Source organism: Rutilus rutilus, assembly GCF_951802725.1.
Source record: "Rutilus rutilus genome assembly, chromosome: 24".
Lineage (NCBI taxonomy): Eukaryota > Metazoa > Chordata > Actinopteri > Cypriniformes > Leuciscidae > Rutilus > Rutilus rutilus.
In genome coordinates, this window is record NC_140228.1 from 14,959,917 (window position 1) to 14,983,829 (window position 23,913).

The 23,913-nt window shown below is 35.7% G+C and overlaps 1 protein-coding gene across 12 annotated transcripts in view; it reads left to right on the forward strand.

Annotated features, from left to right (window-relative positions):
- Nucleotides 1-19,315, forward strand: part of relch (RAB11 binding and LisH domain, coiled-coil and HEAT repeat containing) — a 46,406-nt gene extending 27,091 nt beyond the window's left edge. For 5 of the 12 annotated variants that reach the window (XM_084399021.1, XM_084399025.1, XM_084399026.1 and 2 more), the window contains 17 exons: nt 3,284-3,355; nt 3,892-4,032; nt 4,145-4,309; nt 5,339-5,486; nt 5,827-5,983; nt 7,146-7,269; nt 7,446-7,494; nt 7,870-7,949; nt 8,028-8,134; nt 9,577-9,676; nt 10,407-10,489; nt 12,342-12,405; nt 12,898-13,036; nt 13,255-13,371; nt 16,224-16,312; nt 16,620-16,690; nt 18,716-19,315. In XM_084399021.1, coding sequence (XP_084255147.1) covers nt 3,284-3,355; nt 3,892-4,032; nt 4,145-4,309; nt 5,339-5,486; nt 5,827-5,983; nt 7,146-7,269; nt 7,446-7,494; nt 7,870-7,949; nt 8,028-8,134; nt 9,577-9,676; nt 10,407-10,489; nt 12,342-12,405; nt 12,898-13,036; nt 13,255-13,371; nt 16,224-16,312; nt 16,620-16,690; nt 18,716-18,836 — 1,827 coding nt within the window. In that variant the 3' untranslated portion in view covers nt 18,837-19,315. Of the gene's footprint in view, nt 1-3,283; nt 3,356-3,891; nt 4,033-4,144; nt 4,310-5,338; nt 5,487-5,826; nt 5,984-7,145; nt 7,270-7,445; nt 7,495-7,869; nt 7,950-8,027; nt 8,135-9,576; nt 9,677-10,406; nt 10,490-11,933; nt 12,017-12,341; nt 12,406-12,897; nt 13,037-13,254; nt 13,372-16,223; nt 16,313-16,619; nt 16,691-18,715 lie in introns of all 12 variants that reach the window. The other 7 variants (XM_084399019.1, XM_084399022.1, XM_084399020.1 and 4 more) reach the window with 4 other exon arrangements.
- Nucleotides 19,316-23,913: the final 4,598 nt, after the last annotated feature.

Consider the following 23,913-nt stretch of genomic DNA (forward strand, 5'->3'; position numbering starts at 1 on the left):
GCGAACTCTCCATTACACTGCCTCGTTTACAAAATAAAATGCACTGAACAAACATATAATCCTCCGACGTGATCCGGGATGCCATTATGATACACCATGTTTCCAAGACTGGGATCCCTCTGAAGTCTGTACAGAGACGCAAACAAGCGGTTTAAATTTGCATTCTTGCATTTGTCCTGTTGTCAACAGACTCAAGTGTGTGAAGTATGTCAGAAACTGAACGCACATCTGTATACTGTATCCAGTGTAGACAGCGTCAGTCATTATAATGGGTTCTAATCTATTTGCTTGTCCTACATCTAGTGTAGGCAAATGACAGTCATTAAGTGACTGAATGCCAGTGGGTGGGGCCTATGGTGCGATGATGTATAACTATTTGTTGATGTCTTGCTCTGGAGGTAGTCATATGCAAATATATATGCCAGTGTGTCGTCATAGATCCTGCAACATCACAATGAGCAGTTTTTGGAGCTTGATTAAATAAATGCTTTGTTTATAATGAGGAGAACGTTCTAAGCTATGAAACTTGATGTTTTTATGGTGCAAAGGCCTCTTATCGGTATATGTCAAAGGCTCAAGACAAATTTGATTTCTCAAGTCTGATCCCTTTAAGGAAGACAAGCAGGATTTACTATTCAATTGTGTAGGCATACTTTGTGTTGCAATAAATGAGCTTTTACGTATTAATACCTAATCACCTTAGCAACTTGGCCACACTGATGAAAGTCAGTTTGGACAATGGTAATAGTTTTCACATGTGAGGTTAGCCAATCCTAGCAGATCTCATTTGCATATAGAAGGTGCAGTGGCAAAATAAACTAGTGTTAATTTCAGAGAGGGTCAGAGAAAACTAAATTTATGTCCATTTTTGTGCAAACAAAATCCTTTACTAGCACTGAAAAAAGTATTACAGAAGTTTAATAAATGGTCCCTTTAAACTTCATAAAGTGGTCTCAAACGTATTTAGACAATGTCGCACTTAAATATTTTGAGCATTTTTATCTTTTACTTGAACAGTTTATGGATCTTTTTAGACTAGATTATTTGCATATTTTTAGAATGGAATCTTTGAATCTATTTAAAAATGCAGTCTTTATAATAGAATATTTTTACAATGGAATCTTTGAGGCGAAGTTCCTCGTTTATGTCTCTCGTGTCACGTTCCTTTGACTGTTAAGCATATTCTGTTGGACTGTCATTTTTATGATACTGCCAGAAAACGCTTTTATTCAGAAACATGTTTACGTGGAATATTTTCGATTTTCTGTATGTTGTTTTATATAATAATTGAAATTTTATGGATTGTAATATTGACTGTGTTTGCCATGTAAATAGCCCCGATGCTAACATTAGGGCTGGTCCGAATACCATTTTTTGAGCTTCGAAGCTTCGATAGGAATTAACATCGAATATTCGAAGCTTCAGAGGGAGGGGGCTGAACATATTCTTCTCTCTAATAAAGGCAGGAATCTCTATGCGTCTGTCTGTTTGCATTTAGATTATTTATCTTGCATTTTGAACCGTTCATCCAATCGACTTCACGAGTGCAGTGTCACATTTGGTGCAATATAGACACGCGAGACGTGACACGTTCAGAATTAATAAACTTTTAATACAGAACAGCGCGAGCGGGAAGCGCGCGCGCCTCACGCGCAGGGCTCCGAGAACGGAAACTGCACTAGTGATACAAAACACAGCCTAATATTTTTCTGAGTAACAAATAACTCTCAAATCAGAAATCAGCAGCACAGTAATTACTGACACAGTAAAGGGTAGGCTAATATATTGTTTCTATTCTATTTCCACAATGTCAAAGCAACACGTGCTTATAGCCTACAAGCTCAGGCATGCACTTCTGCCCATACAAACACCGCTGTTCTGCGCTCTAAAATAAGAGTATTGTATTTCGCCCAAAAATGCAAAAAAAATAACCGTGTGAGAGCGTTTTAGGCTATATCATGTTATAGCCAGATATGACGACGCTTACAGCACGCGTCACCGCAGATCAGCATCTATTCATCAAGCCAACGTGCAACTAATCAAAGTGAAAGTGGGTCGCAGATGCTTTAACACACAATCAACTTCATTAAAAGTAAAGAACCGAAATGATCTTACCAGGGCTGTTGCGCGCTCTCTTATTGCGGTCTTTGATTTAGAAATTTTAGCTGACGATCAGTAAAATGCAGCTGTTGCTGGTGACGTGCACTCCATCACATCTGCCTATAGCGCGGGATTTGAAGTTCGGATTCATATCCGTTTTGCAAAAACACATTTATGTGTTCATTGTTCATATTGACAAATCAGAGAGAGCTATCCATCTGAGAAAATGCATGACAGCCCCATTCAAGCGCGAATGGGAACCGTTTCTAGGGGGATGCCAGGTGTGAAAAAAAATAAAATAAAAATTAAAACGAATATTCGAATGTCAAATTTGAAATTCGAATACCAACCCACCGACCGAATATTCGAATACTCGAATATTCTGGTACAGCCCTAGCTAACATGGCGTTAAAAAACGTAATAAACAAACAATGGAATCTTTGAATCCCTTTTAGAATGGCGTCTTTTAATCTGTTTAGAATGGAATATTTATAATGGAATATTCAAACCATTTTAGAATGGAATCATTTAAACTTTAGAATTAAATGATTTGTCTTTTCTTTTTTTATCTTCTTTATTAATCTATCGAATGGAATCTTTTAGTCTTTTAAGACTTAAGTAATTTGATATTTAAATAAAGATTTTATTGTTTAAAATTTTTTTTGAATTATTTCAATCAGTTCATATTTTAGTACTTCAACTTTGAAAAAGTACTATATCCATTAAAGAATTTGGTTTTAGAATGAAATCTTTATAGTGGAATATTTGACTATTTTTAGAATGGATTTAGTGAAATTTTATATTTGAATCTTGAGTGGAATCTTTTAGTCTTTTAAGACTTTAGCTGTTAGATTTCTGTGGGGGGAAATGTAGTAATCAAATATTTGTAGAATTTTTAAATATTTCAACATTCCATGGCTTGCTACACATCCCCATGTTTACTGTTAGTTTTAAGTAAACTCTCTCATAAGTACAGTACATTCATACAACTCCCCACATGGAAACCTGTTTCCGCTCAGGAAAGAACCGAAACAATTTCAGAGTTTAACACAGAAAAATGTGAGCTAATGTGGTTTACAGAGGGTACGGGTGGATATGCAGTCCTGCGGTCAGAGCTGGAACTGACGCTGCCGTGTTGTGTCTTGTGCTGTCTGTGTTGCATGTGTGTTTCTCTCTCTCTCAGATCAACCACAAGTATCCAGAGAGAAGACTTCTGGTGGCGGAAGCATGTGGAGCCCTGGCCCCTTATTTACCCGTAAGAGACTCTGTTCCTCTAAATATAAAAGCTGTCTAACTGAGACACATTAATCATGTCCACCTTTCAACAATGTCACAGTTAGTGATCACTAAACTCTAGATGTAGTCAAGCAAGAGCATGTTGATATAATCAAACGATAATTATCAAATAATCAAACTGTCGAATATCGGCACAGTGCAAACTCTGTTTACATTTATTTTCACTTTGATCACATGTGTGTGTTGCTATGGAGGAATGCTGTTTGTTTACTGTGGCTGTACAACATAGAGTTACGGTTGGAACGCTCTCTGGCTGTTCGTTTAGTGCTATGAATATATTGAGACTGATTTGGCTCAAACTGTGCTCTGATTGTTGGCGTTGTGCCTTTTTTGCCTTTGAATTCTCCTGTCTATAATGGAGTGTCTGATGTTTACTCACTAACTCGTGAGTAGAAACACTTAATGATTTAACCAATCATAGCAGTACACACAAAAAAATGCTGTGCTGGGATTCAGAACTGGCATGGCAATACAAATATGTGTGTGTGTGCGCAGAAGGAGATCCGAAGCTCCTTGGTTCTGTCCATGCTTCAGCAAATGTTGGCTGAAGATAAAGCAGATATGGTCCGAGAAGCCGTGGTGAAAAGTTTAGGTATTATAATGGGCTACATCGACGATCCAGACAAATACTCCCAGGTGTGTGCTGCTTTTGCATTCAAGCATTGTTTTTTTTTTTAAGATTTCACAGTCATTTTACTAGTATTTTCTTATGTATGTGTGCTTTATTTTGTATATGGCTGTGTATCAGGGCTTTGAGCTGATGCTGTTGTCTCTGGGCGACCCGTCAGAGAGGGTGGTCAGTGCCACCCACCAAGTGTTCATTCCTGCCTTCGCTGCCTGGTGCACAGAGCTGGGCAACTTACAGTCCCAACTCATGCCCTCCCTCCTCACGCGCATCGAGAAACTGCTCAAGGTGAAAACCAGCACACACACACACACACAATTACATCCTTTTCAGGACCACCGTTCCACATTATGTTTGTTTTAGCATGTTTAGACTTGGCCTGTTCTGAATGTTTTAAAAATCTTTTTTTTGTTTCTTTTAGAATGGAATCTTTCAATTCTAAAAAGATTGAATATTTGGAATGGAACCATTAGAATCTATGTACTTTAATCTTTAGAATAAAATTTTAGAATTTAATATTTAGATTCCTTTAATCTTTACATTAGAAATGAATATTTAAACTCAGATGATCAAATCTTTTTTTATTGGACTCTTTTAAATTGTTTTTTTTTTTTAATCTTTTTTTTTTGTTATTATTTAGAATGGATTAATCTGAACATTTTATAATTGAATATTTAGAGTCTAATTTTCCATTCTGTTATATTTCAGTTTTTTCCGAATTGCATATTTAGTATAAAATTTGTTTAGAATAATTTTTTTTTTACCATTCAAAAGTTTGGGGTCAGTAAGCTAGGATGTTAAATTGATCAAAAGTGACAAGTAAAGACTTTTAGATTCTTACAAATAGTTTCTGGTTAAAATAAATGCTGTTCTTTTGAACTTTATATTCCTCAAAGAATCCTGAAAAAGAAAAATACACAAAAATACTAAGCAGCACAACTGTTTTCAACATTGATATTAATAAGAAATATTTCTTGAGCAGCAAATCAGCATATTAGAATGATTTCTGAAGGATCATGTGACCCTGAAGACTGGGGTAATGATGCTGAAAATTCAACTTTGACATCACAGGAATATTTTCCATTGTAAAATATACTAAAATAGCTATAGTTATAAAAAAAAAAAAAGAATTCACAACATTACTGTTTTCTCAATAAATTCAGCCGTAGTGATCATAAAAGACATCAAAAAACCTTACTGACCCCAACATTTTTTCTTACACATTATTGTATTGTACATTTGAATCTTTAGAATGGAATCTTAGAATATATTTGATTCTAACAATTCAACTCCAAATGTATGTTTCTGTCTCTCCAGCAGGGTGAATATGGTCTAGATGAACACAAGCTGCATATGTATCTGTCAGCGCTTCAGTCTCTCATCCCGGCTCTGTTTGCGGTGCTGCTTCAGAACGCCCCCTTCACCAGCCGAGCCAACCTACAGGGCGACGTGCCTCCTATCGAGGGTGAGGGTCGGCCAACGTCAACATGTGCACGCACGCGTTTTTCGCTAACATTCTCAGTCAGGCCACGTTTAGCGATGCAGACCTGGCGCCTGACTCAGTGTAACTGTAGGGTTCCTGCCATGTTGAGGTTGCTCTCTGGTTTTGGGCTCACTATCAAAGTGCTCTTTCATTTACGCTCTGCGGCCGTGTCCGATGATTTGCACAGTTCTGCTTTTTTTTTGGTGTATTCTTGGTTTTAAAGTGTGTGTGTGTGTGTGTGTGTGTGTGTGTGTGTGTGTGTGTGTGTGTGTGTGTGTGTGTGTGTGTGTGTGTGTGTGTGCGTGTGCGTGTGACCCTGCAGTGACCCGATTCCCGCGGCCAGCCTCTCCGTTGCAGGACGTGGCCACCATCATGGGTAGCCGAGAGCAGTTGGCAGTTCTGCTGCAGTTATATGATCATCAGCTCCAGCATGAAGGAACTACGGGATGGGACAGTTTGCTCTGGGTGGTCAACCAGTTGTGAGTGGATATTTCACGCACACTCTTACCCCTTTTGACCTCTGCTTTTTGGCCTCTTTTGACATTTTTATTGAAGGTGGAGACAGGAACTTGGGTCACCCACTCATGTCGGAGCATGTGCTCTACCAGCAGGCCACACCTCAGACGTTCTAGAGAGTTAAATGGCATGCATATGTGTTCATAAAAACAGTTTTCCTTGATCTTTTGCTGTAATGTTAGTATTCATAATTCAAATCTTATTCTTCATGCCACCTAGATCATTTATAAGTGAAAACTAAGGGTCAGAAAGTGTCAAATGACTCCAGACCCCCATATGTTTTTGTAAATGGCTGAAGATCATATGTCAGAGTCCAATATCTCTGAAGCATATTTTTATGAACTGTGATGGTTTTATACTCCTAGGTCTCTTTACTTTTCAGTTAATTCTCATGAAGAGGTTTTTAAGTTAGTGAGGCCATATTTAGTTTTTTGAGGCCAAGATGTATTTATTCATTTAAATGTATAACTTAATATTTCTCATTTTTAAAGCATTTTTACATGTATTATTTTATTTATGATGTCATAGTTTTAACATTTATTAAACTTTTTTTTTTACACATTTGCATTAAAAATGATATTTAAAGGCTTCAAAGTTTAAATTTGTTTGCATCAAAGATAAACTTTATACAGTGTATACAGTATGCTTATTGTGTATACAGTATGTATATAGTCATGCTTGTTGGCGCGCTAACTTGAAGTTGAACTAAAAAAAACTTTATAACAGAGGTAATTTACATATTGAAATCCTAAAGGTATAGCCAAACAGCATGCTTAAATCCAGAAGGATATTTAAAACTAAATTTTAAGTATTTTTGGCTGTAAAAAATTAAATGCTACTAAATTGCATAATATTGTCCCTTTCATTTAAGGTACAATGTATTTGAAATCCTTCTAATTTTTGGTTAGTCAGTTAACTACATTAACTAAGAATATAAATCCTGTAGAAGTATTGTTTATTGTAAGGTAATTAATGTTAATCTTAACATTTACTAATACATTGTTAAAATCCAAAGTTGTATCTGTTAACATTAATGCACTGTGAAGTGACATGTAGTTCTCATGTTGCATGTAAATGGTCTTCACCTACATTTGAACTAGACCTAATTCTGGTTTCTCTCCACAGTTTACCACAGATAATAGAGATTGTAGGACGCATCAACGTCACCTCATCCACCTGTGTGCACGAGTTCTCCAGGTTCTTCTGGAGATTATGTCGAACATTTGGGAAAATCTTTACCAACACCAAGGTAGGACAGGCCATGCTTTCAGCAATCTCTCTCTGCATTCCCTTTTTCTTTTTTTTTTCTTCATTTGAAAAAAGCGAAGTAGCTAAATAGAGTTTGTGCTGCAAATAGTCTGGCTCAGTTACACAGTTCAGCACTTCCAGTTTAATTTAGCTGTTGTTTTTCCCTCCTTTTCGAAGGTAAAACCTCAATTCCAAGAAATCTTGCGGCTATCTGAGGAAAATGTGGGTGAGTGGATGTTCAGTTAACCAAGAATAACACCCCCGCTGTCAGAGGAGGGGCTGGGAAGAGAACACACACTCTTAGTCTCTATATCTCTTTCCCAAGCTGGAGACTTGTGTGTCAAATATGTGTTTTTGCTCTTCATGGGATTTGAAAATGGAGCTCTTTCTTTCATTCTTTGAATGTTTGTTGAGTTAAAACAAGTCAATGGTTAAGTATCTGCCAACAAAACTAGGCATGTGGTATCATTTTAATGGTTTGAGTCTTTCTGAATTCTTACCAGATGAATTCAGTTAACTCTTATGTCCAGTCCAACTGAATATAGAACTGAGTGTTCTGTTATATAAGTTTAGTGATTGTAACAAGGGTTGTCTCCTGCAGACGCCACCGCAGGAAACGGCATCCTTACCAAGGCTACGGTGCCGATCTATGCAACCGGAGTCCTGACATGCTACAATCAGGTAGGAGTGTCACTGTACGCATGATATAGGATGTCATAATTCAGTAAAGCCTTTCTCTGATGAAGTCACTTGTTTCAGGAGGAGGACCGTAAACTCTTGGTGGGCTTTCTTGAGGATGTCATGACCACTCTATCTCTCTCCCATGCTCCTCTTGACAGTCTAAAAGCTTCATTTGTTGAGCTGGGGTGAGTGTCCGTTGGCAATGTTAACTCTACAGCCAAGATGTCTTTCTGCATGAGCTCATCTGAAGCTGTAATTCCTTTAAGATGATGTAAACTATATTAATACATCCATTTGAAAGGAGTAGCTCACACAAATGTTATAATAGTCATCATTTACTCACCCTCATGCTATTTCAAACTCATATGATTTTATTTCTTCCATGGAACACAGAAAGTGCTGTTTAACTGTAATCAGGGCCTGTGAAGCTCCAAAAAGTAAAAAAAAAAAAAACATAATTCATATTATTTGTGCGCCAAGCTTCTTCCCAGGGCAAGATTTATTTATTCATTTAAATTTAAAGCGTAATATTTCTTCATATTTTTGCATATATATTTTTTTTTTATGATTTCATGGTTTTAACATTATTTTAATTGTTTTAATATTTATTTATATATAATTTTTTTACACATTGGCATTAATAATTATATATGGTTTCATAGTTTTACAATTATTTCAAAAAAATTATATTTATTACACAATTTATAGATACATTTTAAAATTATTTTTAGATGTATAATTGTATTTAACTTTTTCACAGATTATTATAATTAATTATACAAGAAATTCCCAAGAGCTTTTACTGGAAACATGATGGTATACATAACATAACTGTTTGTTTTATTATTATTTTATTTATGATTTCATAGTTTTAACATTATTTTAATTGTTTTAATATTTATTTATATATTATTTTTACACATTTGCTTTAATAATTCAACTTTATGGTTTCATAGTTTTAAATTATTTTAAAATATATAATTTATTAAAAAATATTTAAACTCATTTTTAAATTATTTTTATATGTGTATAATTGTATTTTACTATTTCACATTGAAAATTATTACAGATAAAATGTGCAATAATTGCAGGACATTGTACAGTTATTATAATTATACAAGAAATTCCTAAATTATTTTACTGTAAAGGATACATGCCAAACATTACTAATCGGTTTGCAATTTTCCCCCCTACTAATAAGCACAAGTCATTCTTGCAATGTAGACACAGCTTCATCTTTATTATCTAGTTAGATAATATTAAATATTTAAGTTAATATAAACGTAGACGTTCAAAGGGTTGACAAGCTGTTCTAAATGTTATTTAAAAGAAGATGTTTAAATGTACAAGGCATAAAGACACAAAACACTCACACACTGGATCCAGGTCAGTGGGCCATCCTTGAAGTTGAGTCCTTATAAACCGACAATAACAGTTTAAGCAGTATTGCACAAAAGAAAACATGTCCCAGTGTGTTTCACTCCCATATCCTTTCCACTATCACTAGATGATATAATGCGCCAGACATTTCATGCTAATGGCAATCTAACTGTCTTGAAGATCAGGTTTAGTAGGATCATAAACTGTCATTTAGTGATAGTCTACTGAAACAGTTCCTTGTCTCCAGGGCAAACCCAGCGTATCACGAGCTTCTTCTGACGGTGCTTTGGTATGGAGTGGTCCATACATCTGCACTGGTACGCTGCACAGCTGCACGCATGTTCGAGGTAAGCCCTTCCTCCAATTCAATTCATAATGTCTATTTAGCCATACAGTGAATAAAGTTTATATTTAAAGACATTTACCTTCCTCCAGGCCAGTCAAATGATTACTTTATATCACCTAATGCTTTGTTTTTTATTCAGATTAGCTGTAATATCATGTATTTAAAATGTTGATGGTTGGTGTGAGGTGGTATATATGTACTTTCAGACCTCTCCACACTCCCTCTAGGGCCCCCTTGTGCCTTGTCATCCCTGTTATCTGTCAAATCACTGGATGTGTTTTTGAAGTTGTTGCCGCTTTAAAGCATCCGTATGTCTTTTGCACCACAGCACGCTTGCTATTGCCATACAAAAATTACGTAACAAACGCCCACATTTCATCCCTCCCCCCACACACACACACGCCCCGTGTAAGTCCGTAATGAAGGTTCGAGGAGTGTTAATAAACTCTTCCATCTGAGAAACCCCCTTCTCCTCATCTGTGGTCGTAGCTTTAGTTAAATTTGCCTGGCCTTTTTAGTCCTTATTTTTATTTAATTCATCTGTGTAGCGCCTCTTTGGGCTTCTGTCATGTTTTTCGTTGTATGTCTGCGCAGTTTTTTTTTAGTTTGTTACCGTTGTTTCTTTTGTGTTCTTTTGTTTCTCTCTCTCTTTCTCTCTGCGGTGTTCCATGACACTGTGCTCGCTCTTTCCATGCATCCTGTGTGACATCACCCCTGCTCTGACCAATCAGCTGTTGGTGAAGGGGGTGAATGAAACTCTAGTAGCTCAGAGAGTTGTTCCAGCACTTATCACTCTCTCCAGTGATCCTGAAATGTAAGTCTCCTGCCTCCTTCATCCATGCACCTCCCTCCGCCTTGGTTCTCTCAGGAGACCGCACCTCTATTAGCCTCTCTCCTATAAAGTACCGCCTACCTGTGCCATGAGATGGGCGGAGCCAAGATTTATGGGTTTCAAATAATTTGATAAAATTAACTTATAATAAAAGTTGATATAAATGAAAGTCAGGATGTTAGCACATAGAAATGTTTTTTTTATTATTTAATGAAATGTATGGCTCATATTTTACACTAAAATTCCATCGCAATGAACCACATTTTCCCTCACAAATTCTTATTACAGTAATCTCATTCTCATTATAATGACTGTAATACAGTCATAAAAACAAAGTAATAATTAAAAAAAAGATTTATTCTAAGGTTGGAATATGGCCCAGACATAAATATTTATTCACGAAATAAAAAATTATATATAAAAAAAAAAAAAAAAAAAATTCCCACATTTTAAAATTAATTGTCCATATGTGTATTTGCTGTCAAATTGATTAATCACATCTAACAAAAGTTTGTTTACATAATATATGTATGTGTGTGTATATTTGTTATATATATATATATTTTTTTTATATTTATATTTATTTATAAAATGTGCATGTCTGTGTATATGTCCATATATATATATATATATATACACACACACACACACATATATGTATGTGTGTGTATAAAAATGTGTTTGTGTTATATACAGTGTATACACACACAGCAATATATATAATGTATAAATGTATTAATATATATGCACACATATATTATGTAAACAAACATTTAGATGCGATTAATCGATTTGACAGCACTAGTATTTTTTTCTCATAATAATAATTTATTTGCATTATAATAGGCTACTAACCAACAGAAGGATAAATAGGCGTAATTGCTATGAAAATAATGTCATAATGGAAATAACAAAAAAAAACAAGCAAAAATCCCAAAATTTTCTTTTATTTTTTACTTTTTATTCTTTATTTTGAGGTAGAAATATGGCACAGACATTCATGTTTATTCTTGAAATCAACCATTATTAATTTCAGCAAATATAATTATTCCTTGTATGTGCACCATTTGTAATTGATGCTGATCATTATGTCAGTGTGAAGGTGTGAATTAATACATGTTTATCTGTCTCTCCTGATGAAACCAAGGCTTGAGAGACTGTGCTTATTTTGTTTATGTACTAACATTCTTCATTCAGGCTTCACTAACCACTGCACGCTTGAAGAAGCTACCTGTTTTTCGCAATCCATTCATTCTTTCAGTCAGCCCATCTGTCCATCCATGTAGCCTGTGGCATGTTTGGTTGCCAGTCACTTTCTCCCAAGGCCCCTAGAACCACAGTCTTCTCTACCACCCCCTCCCTGCTAGGTTCTTGGCCGTTTGTGTTTGACCCCCCCGTCTCTCTTTTGCATCTGACTGGTTTGCAGCTGATTCTTCGAGGCATGAGTGAAGCCTTAATTGACAAGCGAGTAGCTCCGGCCCTTATTACCTTGTGCAGTGGTCCTGAATTGTGAGTTAACCCTAGCTATGAGACATTTTAAAAACCTCCTCTCCGCATTCTCTTAGTTGGATTTTTTTTTTCTTTTTTTTTTTTTTTTTCTTTTTTTTTTCTGGGGGGTTTCAGTGGGTTTGGATATTTGTTGTCTGTTTGTTTCTGTTTTGGTTTTCATACTGACATGGGAATGATCATGTGACATTAATCATCTTGCTTAGCACATATTCCATCAAGTGATTGGCATCTCATGGTTCTGTTCCATTCATGCATCTTTTATCATTTTATTGGGGAAATGAATGGTTTCTTTTGGATGTATAGTGACAGTATTTTCTATTTTCAGCTCAGTGAGGATATCAACAATACCTGCCTTCGGAACAATTATGGAAACTGTAACTCAAAAAGAGGTACAAGTCTTCCATATTACAGACACTGCACATATATTTGTCACTTTTAAAATATTTAAGTCGCTATATTATCGAAAAATAGATACATTTGGTTATTGCTATATAATATTTTATGGCTAAAACTTTACAATAAGTTTCCATTTGTTAACATTAGTTAACGTGAACTAACAATGAAAAATACTTCTAAGACATTTTTTAATCTTAGTTGTTAGATTTTAATAATGTATTAGTAAATGTTGCAATTAACATTAACAATGAAAAGTTGTATTTTTATTAACTAATATTAACATTAATATAACATAATATATATATGATTCATACAAATAAATGAAAAATATTAAGAGCTCTTATTTACAGCAAATATATACAATTTTCCAATAAATATGAATTGTCACAAGTTTACAAACTGTAGAGAAGCTATAGAGATGTATTTAATGTTTTTGTGTGTAATGTGTGTGTGTGTGTGTGTGTGTGTGTGTGTGGGTTCATTAGCTGCTAGAGAGAGTGAAAATGCAGCTGGCCTCTTTTCTGGAAGACCCCCAGTATCAGGACCAGCATTCTTTGCACATGGAAATTATCAAAACATTTGGAAGAGTAGGACCCAACGCAGAGCCGCGCTTCAGAGATGAATGTGAGTGTCTTCTCTATATATTTACTAAATAAAGAGTTACATGCTTATGCAAAGGTTTTGACTATTTGCACAGAGAAAAACACAATAGCTTGTTGTAATGTGATGAAAACAGTACCATCATGCTTCTGTAACTGTGTGCACACATTAGTTTGGCAGAAGTATTTTGTGATGTTTTTTTTCATGCTCTGTCCTCTGCCTGTTTTTTTTCCCCCCCACAGTTGTTCTTCCTCATTTGCACAAACTGGCTCTGTGCAACAACCAGCAGACGGTGGAGAGTAAAAGAATTGACATTGCCACTCAACTGTTTGAGGCGTACAGCGCCTTATCCTGCTGTTGTATCCTTTATAGTCACGTCAAGGAAAGGTCATTTCTAAGTTAGACACTGTTCTGTCTGTTCAGAACTACTTTTGACTGCTAATAACCTTTCAGTTTGTCTCACATAGCATGGTTTTGACTAGTAGCATGAAGTCTGGTCCACTTTGCAGGTAATTCTAATCTCAAAAAGTGCTGTGCTGACACAATCATACATTCATATATTGTGATGACTTTTCACACAAAATTGATGCTTCAGATCTTTATATATTTTTTTGTTTATTTATTCAAATTTTATGCAAATTTGGGGTTATCGTGTAAAAAAACGCTGGATGGAAACACCAAAATCCGCATAAATTCTAAAAAAAAGAATTAAAAAAACTATGCTTAGTTGAGGCCGATTTTTATTTATTTATATCTGATAAAAAGACTTGTGCATAAACTACAATGGAAGCATATTTGCAGAATAAATCCCTTGATCCGCAACAAAAAAAACTAACGTGACTTCAACAGAGGATGTGATTGGACTAACCAGTGGACCAACACAGCATATCAAATGTTGTTTTAGTTATTCTGAAATGCCTGAGCCAAAGTCTTCAATCAAAGTGGTTGGGTGTAATTACTTCCCAGAAGTGTCTATCACGATTGCGTTCCCAAAAACCAGACATCCAAACGCAAGATAACATGAAAGCGTTTATTGCATTTCGCTCAAGGAATTTTATTACCAGTTTGTGCGCCTATTTCCCAAAAAGTGATGTTGTTCTCTTGAACACTTGGAATAGAATCTCTGCTTTATTCGCAAATGTTTTATGCGATATTCCAATTTTGCGCATGTTTAATTTGCAACTTTGGATGGAAACATACTGTAGCTAAATGTGATAAGAGCTGCTTCTTTGTGGAAATGTATTAAATCCAGTGTCTGGTTATTTCTCAAAAACACTTATTATAGTTATTTAATGTCTTGTAAACACTGCTTTATGTCCTCATACAGCGATTTAAAAACCTGATATTTGAGTAAAACCCAGCCAATCAAATTGTAGCTTGCCATTTTGCCAAACCCTTGCTATTTTGGTGGAAAGTATACACTAGACAGTCCATGAAAGTCTGTGGGCAATTGTTTGGCTGACTATTTCAGGCTTCTTCTTTTTTTTCAATAAATCAATCAAGCTTTTTCTCATTTTTTGTGCGCCTCAGTAATGCCTAGCGGTTTGCATTTCAAAAATTACCAGAAGCTGATTTTTCTCTAAGAGCGACCATTTTGATTACAAATTGCAAACATATAGACATCGGATTTGGACTGCACACCTCCAGTGCTGATGTTTGGGAGCAGAAGCCATTTTTCACTGGTTTCTCTACTGATTTTGTGGCGTATGGCAGCTTTCACAGTATAACCACAGTTTCAACTTAATAACAGACACTGAACACACAAACTGTGTGGCCATTGTTTTTTGCGTTTTTAAGCAATGGTCAACTATTTAAGCTGGACATGAGTCTCCAACATAGCTGGATTTGCATTCTCACTCTCTTTTTTTCTTTTTCTTTTCTTCTGAGAGCTTCAACGTTGTGAAAAATGTTTGCATATCCCGCTGGCAGGGAAAGAAAGAAAAATAACCTCAGCCATATTTGTACACTAAATTGCAGGGTGGATGGCAGAATTTGTCGTTAAACGCTCTGTGATGTTGTTCGTTTGAGCGAAGAGAGCCTAGCCCAGCCCTTTGGTCAGGATTCCCAGCATACATGCCTTCGCAGATGCTCCTTTGTCTTAACCCCCCCCCCCCCCCCCCCCACAATCTTTCTCAGTTTCATTTTATTTTTGTCCGCTGTGCCACGGTTGAGACCCCCCTGTAGCAGTGGCTTGCCCCCCAGGCAGTTTTATAAAACCTCGTCCTGTCTGTGTTTTGAGGTTTTGCAACATGATCAATATGAGGTTGAGTCTGAATCAGTGGACTGTATACTGGTGTGTACGCACTGTAAAAGCGCAAGTCATTATGGGTAGTTGTTAGGGGTTTAGCAGTGCAGATTTCTCACGGTTCAGTTTATATCAAGTTTTGTGGTGGTCATTGTTTTGCTTTGGTCTCTATTCAGTCATGAAGCTTTAAGCTGATACTGATAACTGATATTTTAACACTGTTGTTTAATTCATGGTTTCGTTCATTTGGAGTTTTAGTACAGCAATTCAACTGAGTTACCTGTTACTCTTGAAAATGAAGATTCATACACATTTTGTTATTGTTATTACATTTAATTTATTAAAAAATATATTTTTCTGCATTAAGGATATAACTTCTTTTCACAGCAAATATTGGTATATTTTCTGTGAAAATGACATATTTAATATATTAATTTGTATATAATTTAATTAAACTTTGATAGATTAACAGCCCTAATTGCAGATTTATTAAAAAATTTCACATTTGCTAATGTAGTAAAATTTTTATATTCTTTCTGCATTATGGATATAATATCTTTTCACATCAAATATTGTTATATGTGATTTAATTGTCATGTATTTAAAATAATGAATTGGTATATCTTGTAATTAATTAAACTTTCATAGAATAACAGCCTTAATTGCAGGTTTACTGTAGGTTTAAAATAGTATTTATTTAGTTTTTACTGTTTTCACTCTGTGACCTTAGTTTTAGTGTAGATTTGTTTTGTTTTTCGGTATTTTATAGTTTTATTTCATTTTAGTGTTTTTGTGCAATTTTTGGTTTTATTTAGTTGTGAATATTTATTTTCATGTCCAATTTTTCTTATATTGTATTATATTAAATGACATTATATTAAGGAGTTTTCAAGTATGCGTGCTGAACCATTTAAGGGGAAGACGTGTATATTTTACAGGTATGTTTTCTTAACTCTGGGGCTTCAGTTATTTCTGAAGAACTTATGGTGAATCATTTCCTCCCTGGACTGAGATGTTTGAGGACAGATATGGAGCAGCTCTCTCCTGAGCATGAGGTATTAAATCGAACATTTCAAAAATGTCCTAAATAGTTTCATTTTCATGTCTACATGACATTACTACAGTAGCCAACTATAATTCCTAATTAAATACAGACCCGTAACATTGAGTCACTTTCCTTAGCCTGGTCCAGTCTTGTCGTCTTAACATTTTTTTATGCTGCATGTCATAACACCCAATTTCTATTTATTTAATTTCCTTTGCCTAGTAATGTCCAGCTGATGTGCGTGTGTGTCTGCGTGTATGTCAGACTTCCCAGCAGTGCTCTAAGAATACATCCTCCTTTTCCCGTTTGTCCTTTAGGTTATTCTCAGTTCCATGATAAAGGAGTGTGAAATAAAGGTGGAGAACAAAGGCATTGGCGAGGCACAAGGGTGAGAAGACACTCTCTTTCATTTATTCATAGTTGGCTCACCATGATTTGTCTTCTTGTTTACTGTAAACGGAGCCTCAAATCACTACATTTAAGCTAATAAATACAGACACTTCAGTTTCAGTATAAACAGTCCCTGGCCACAAAACGTAACAAGCGAACAAGTGCTCATTCTGTAGCAGAGTAAAAACAAACTAATTTCACAACACTTCTCAAGTACACCTACTCAATCGTATAGTACCCAGGAAAGCTTTACGCATGCTAATTTCCTTAATAGCTTGGGTTTGACTCAGTCTTTCCGCTGCTAATATAGTTCCCATCAGGCTTAGCCACATGATTATTGCAAACCCGCTCCATTCATGCAGGCGTGTACGTAGGCTGCTTCGTATTACACTTTAAGCATCTGAATTTCTCATTTTGCCACTGCAATTTCGGCTTTTTTCTTATATAAAAGGTCAAATGATATGCAGAGAATGGGTGTTTATTTGCTTAAGTGTGCAAGTTTCTAGAGTTGAATGACTCTAGATGTAGTGAAGACGTGAGAGGGTATGTGCAGTCAGATTTTTGCTTGCTAAGGACTCTTTCTAAATGTGGGTTTCCAAAATGAAGCTTGCAAACACGTGTGGCAGTCTTTAAAACCTTGAACTTAAAGATGTGGCTTGATCATAAACGGCACTTGTCGTCTTAATTTCACAGTGGTGTCTAAGCAACGCTTCCAGTGGTTTTGTTCCATGCCTCTGTGGGATATTTATAAATGTTTGAACTTTATAAATGCAGCGAAGTCTGTCATTGCGACTGTCACGACAAGCCATGATACATCAGTTTGAATCCGTCTCTCACAAATGGCGTAGGTTGTTCTGCCATGAGTTATCCAGGATCTTTTATATTTAGTTAGTTGGGTGAGAGAAATATATTTAGTATGTTTTAGAGAACAAAACATGTTGGTGATATAGCAGTGATGCTTATTAATACATAAAGTGTTTGATTTATAGAATTTGGGGGGGGGGTTATCCACGTTTGGGTATGGTGTTAAAATATTCTATTTATCAACAATATTTATGTGCCATCTTGCAATTGTATGTCCTTATCGACCAAAGGTTGTAACGGATATATCACAAATAAAAAAAGCAAAAGAAATTCATCAAATAATCCTGAAAAGCAAATGCACACAAATATTAAGCAGCACAACAAACTGTTTTCAACATTGATAATAATTAGAAATGTTTCATGAGCACCAAATCAGCATATTAGAATGATTTCTGAAGAGTAATGATGCTGAAAATTCAGCTTTGATGACAGGAATAAATTACATTTAAAATTGAAATTAGTTGTTTTAAATTAATAATATTTCACAATATTACGGTTACTGTATTTTAAGTCAAATAAATGCAGCTTTGGTGTACATAAGAGCTTTCTTGTGTATAATCAAGTCATGTTTTGCATTTAATAATTACAAGGAAGCATGATATTTTTATAATAAATTGTGATAAATCTCTTATTTTTACAGACATATTTTAATATATGGCAAATGCCACGCAGAGAGTGAGGATGCAAATGAATAGTAGAATTAAGAGTTAAATGAAATTGACCGTTTGAGCTGAATAATCAAAAATGAATCACCAAGACTTATAGTCTATTGTACATATCCACGTAACACTTTATCCTAACCAGACGTGACGCGATACGATTCCAGTATCGTATCGCGTATAGCTTGTCCACACTAGTGTTGCACGATATACCGGTCCTAAAAATTTCAATTCTGTCATTAATTACCCCCCCCCCCGCGTCGCGTTGAGTTCACAGTTTGAACATTCTTGTTTCCTTTTATTTATTTTCAAGATCTGAGGTGAATTATCACTTGTCTCTTTTAGTATGGCTATAAAGGTCACACAAAATGATTTTCAAAATCACAATAAATTCTTTTAACCTTAAATAAAGCACATAATCAGTACCTGAGATTGTCATACTTTTATATGTTGTTCCAGCCGCAAAGTCGAATGCTGAATGCTGTGCTGTCCCCTTTCAGGTCCATCTCTATTGCAGCGAGTCTGGTGGGCGAAGATGCGAAGACCAAGTTTCTAAGTAAGATGGGTCAGCTGACCACCTCCGGTGCCATGCTGGCTAATGTTTTCCAGAGGAAGAAATGAGAGCTGCTCGGGTGTTTCCCATGATCCTCCACTTTCTGGGATCTCCTACTTGAAGTCAATCGTCTGCCTTTCTTTTGTTCGTCTTTGATTTGATAGGCTGTATTTTTAACATATTTATGTCTTAAATTTATTCCAGCCTCCAAAGAAATTTGCACTCTTGTTTCAATGTTTTCCATTTTTTTTTATTTCCATTTTATTTCAGAGGCTTATTTACATCACTACATTTGTTTTTGTTTTTGACAATGTGAACTTTATGAAATCAAAACAATGATTCCTTCCTTGTCTCGACTTTTATGTGTTGCTGTGTCTCTGGATAAAATTTTCTATAAGTGTGTAAAATTGTCCGGGGATTTGTTTCTCTTATTTTGGATATGCTCCAACAGTAAATAACTGTAAAATACAGTGAATTGAGAGAACAGTACCCAATATCATGTATATTTGAACATTCGTGTCATAAAATAAATAAAAAGCGAAGACCACTTGTGTACTTATGTACTTCTGATTCTGTGTGTTGTCTCTTGAACTCTTTAAGATTGTCTTTTAGATGATTCTTTGCTTTCTCAGACATCTGGCTTGACAACAATCATAATAAATCTGTACTTAAGTACTTCTGATACAGCAAATCAGCAGCACATTGTTTGTTCCTCGTGTTATCTGACTCAGAGGTTCATATCAGTTTACACACAGCATGTCCCTAATGCAACTGAATTGTGACGCATATTTTAAACTTCGACAGGTGTTACTACAATAAACGCGTGGCCTTGAAAACCAACCAAAAAAAACTTAAGCTACAAAGACGTGGGCTTGTTTTCCTCCACATTTGGAATAAAGGTTTCAAAGTTCAAGGACCTCTTGATCACATGGTCAGCAGTTGGCGGGAGAAAATACTGGTACGATTCTGCAGAAGCCTTTGTGTGAATCATTTATTGACTGAAGGAAAACGAAATTTGCATATTAATTTTAATCTTTAACTTTTGTGTTTACCCTTATTCTTATCACAAGCCTGACTTTTCTTCTTAAAAGAATTCTTTCAACTCATATAGAAAGAAAACAAAGCTGGTATTTGCATAAAATGTTTTAGTTAGCACGAGGTGACCGCATGATTTGGAGCCGATGTACAGTAGTATATGGAAATTTCATCAGCAGGGATAAGTTACTCATGAGAGCAGGGCAAGAGTTGAAGAGGATTGTGAGTCAGACGTCAGGACCATGGCCAAACCCAGAGAGAGTGGCTGCCTAAAACCACGGGAACATTCCGCCTCTCCGTGTTTTTATTCCTGTTGTGCTGTTGACTGAGTGCATAACAAGATGGCAAACGGGAACTAAAAAGCTTTGAGTTCTAGCCAATATGCGACCACTCTGATGGCAAACTATAAAGCGAAGGGTTTTGGAAAGTGCCAGTATCAGCCTGGGTTCCTCTCCTAAAACTTAAAAACACATGCATATTTGTGAGTGAATCAAATATACATTTTACAGGTGGGAGGATGAATTTTGTATTTATTTGCTGGTAGATACGGCAGACCGGCCTGGATCTGGTTTTAACAAGACAAAATGGCTCAATGACAAATATATGGAAGTCCATTTCTGCCACATAAGGAAAAGAATCATGCATTGGTAAATCATAATTATGCATAAGATAAGTCATTCTGAGATTTAAAAAAGACAGTGATAAAGTTTACTGTCACGATCCCCAGCTGGAGTGCCCTTGAGAGCCAACAGGGGGCACTCCATCACGACTTTTCCCATTCCATCAAATACTTCATTTCCCATCATCCTTTCCCCAGACTCATCTTCCATTATTGTTTTCAGCTGTTTCTCATTAGTCTCATTAGCTCACCCTATATAAAGCCCGGTCTATCAGTCACTGCTAGATTTTGCATGTATTTTGGTACTGCATCTTTGAGCCATGTCTTCTGGTTTCCATTCTCAGCATGGCCTTTTGGATTTCCCATTTACCTTTGCCCTTATCTCAGTCATTGTTTGGACTGTTGGTTTGTTTATGACCTTTGCATGGATGTGGATTACCCTTTTAATAAAATACTTGTGGTTTCCTCACAAGATGGCTGCCCCGCCAGAGTTCCGGGTCGTTATGAACGTCGCACATGAAGCCATTAAGGTGGTCCCCAACAGGCTTTTGCCATTCCATCAAAGACTTAATTTCCCAACCTTTGCCTGGACTCATCTTCCATTATTGTTTTCAGCTGTGTCTCATTAGCTCACCTTATAAAGCCTGATCTATCAGTCACTGCTAGATCTTGCATGTCTGTTGTTGGTACTGCATCACTGAGCCTTGTATCGAGTCTCTGCCTGGCCTTTTGGATTTCCCAGTTTACCTTAGTTCAGTCATTGTTTGGATTGTTAATTTGTGTATGACCTTTGCATGGATGTGGATTACGGTTGTGGGTTACCCTTTTAGTAAATACTGCTTTTGGATCCTTAACTTTCGTATCTTGGAGCAGTTTCATAACATTTGCCTTATGAGAATAGATCAATTGATAAAAGTACAATTATATGAAGTCCTTATTACATGGTGCAAATTGAAATTATTCCGAAAAGTCAAAATGAGGAGACATAATTATGACAAAGTTGTTTTATTAGATAGATTTCAATGTCATAATTGACTTGTTTCATAATTATGAGTAGTATTTTATTTCGACATCTCATAAGTTAAACTAATTTATGATTTAGTATCTTATACTTTCTACTTTTGTCATATATTTTTCTAATAATTTTGACTTGGTGTCTAATTTTGTCGTTTGTCAATTTTGATTTATCTCATAATTATGACTATATCATAGTTTTGACATTTTATGTAATAATTGTGAGTTTGTCATGACGTTTGTTCATATGTTGTGGAAATGGCTTCTATATTTATATTTTAAGAGACTTGCTGACCTTGACAGTCATAAGAGTCTGCAGATGCCCTCTCAGTGATGTCATTTCCTGTTCTATACATTTATACTGGTTGCACCACACAACTTTGATTTCGCAAGCAAGTTTTTGACATTTTAAAAAGCAGTGAAGCTTTTGTTTTCTTTTTTTACAAATGATGCAAAATTATACCAAACTACAGTACTTTTTCTTTCAAAGCATTTAATTCCTTAAAAGATACTTTTTTTTCTTTGTTATAATACCAGGATAGCATGCATCACCCTGACTTTTCTTGACTATGCCCCCTAAAAAATATCAGGATGAATTTGAATTCAAAAATCATAACATATTCACATCAGGTTGGGTTGGTTGGGTGTTGTTTTTGTTTTCATGCTGGAACAATCGGGTCTATTATGACATCTCTACAACTGCCTGACAGCAGCTTTGAAAAGTCTCCAGGAATTGAGGACACCAAGTACACCTGATTTGCATGCAGGGTACAGTGGTAGCATAGAGGAGAGCGCATGGATGCCGAAACATGCCCTTGAGCTTTACTGATGACTGTTATTCAAAGCAGGCAGCGAGGGCTTAAAGGAACAGACACGGCAGCATGTTTTGTGCTTGAAAGTGAGAGGATGGTGAATTAGAGAAACTTCTGGCAATATTTCAAACACCCCACCTATGTCCCAAAAGCATTGCTACGTGTATCTGCCCCATTTACCCTCTAAGACAGATGCCAAGTGAGCAATTATGAGTTGGCAGTTAAGCAAGATAAGAATTACAGGCAAACAACTCACAGTTTAGCATTAAATAGAGACCTTCTGCTCAGAGAGACCACACACTAGTGGACCATAAGTTTAATCTGAAACATTTATCATTTAGCTATATGATATTCCTCTGAGAATTGTAGAACTCTCTGGTCCAGGACCACAAAACCAATCTTATTTATACAGGATTTATACTCTTGAATATTAGCAAGTATGGGCTTGAGGGAAATTAAGGTTTATTTACTGAAAATAATGGAAAAAGCAGGAGCCTACAAAATATTTAATGCATTAAATATGGAGTTTCTCTTAAACACAGTAAATGGCAAACTGCTTGTTCTTTGCGCTACAAACCAGTATTTATGATTGTGATAACAAATTACAATAATAGATAAATACCAGTTTGCACTATAATAGTAAGTCCAATTAAATATTTATTTACTTACACCAACTTTTTAATAAAACGGTTATAACATCTGACTGAATAAGCCTTGTTTGAAACATTGTAAAATGATCACACTCCTGCACATCATTTGAGTTCTGCCAACCTAACATTTGATTGGATGGAAATCAAGTCCTTTTTTTATCTGTTTACCATAAGTTGTTGCCAACAAGATTGTAACAAGATTACATCCAAGTTGATTGTAAAAACAGAAAAAAGAAAAAGAAAAGTCATTTCAACTTAAATTACATTAAACTGACTTCAAAATGAGTTGAATCGCATAACATACAAAAAAAGTTGAAAATTGCTCGCAATGTGAAAACCTAATGTTGTCATAACTTATTGATCATATCATTTTAAATTCTGCACAGTATATTCTCCCATATTTTCCCCTATTTTGCATAACACGTTTTAACATTTAGAAATAGATTTCAGAAATCATGGCTGATTTTATTTTAGGTTCACTCACCACACTGGAAATTGAATGGTAAGTCAAGTGCATTCTATTAGGATACAGTATTCCAGCACTGAGCTGTTGCATATTAGCAAATAGATATCTTAAACTTTTGATTTATGGGGTTTTCACGCTACCTTATACGACTTCAAAAGTCATTTATTTCATCTTCACTGCACCAAAGTGCTACAGAATTGAACAATAATGACAGATAATGATTGTGGTAGCACTTTATTTTACAGTAGCTACTGTAACCCATCCATACTGTGATGTACTTATCAATTGCAGTAACTAATAACTAGCTACTAACCCTGAACCGACCCCTAAATTAACCTTAACCCATGTAGTTATCTTACATTGCCCAGTCCACATATGTACACTGTATGTGCACGTACTGTAAAATAAAGTGCAGCCGTGATTGTCTGGCTGTTATGAACGTCACCCCGTTTATATGTGGAATACTTTGATTACGAAAACTGGGAGGAGCGTGTAAGAAACTGAGCAGCTTCCACATGACTGTAGAGCAGTGGAAACACAAGGAGAGCA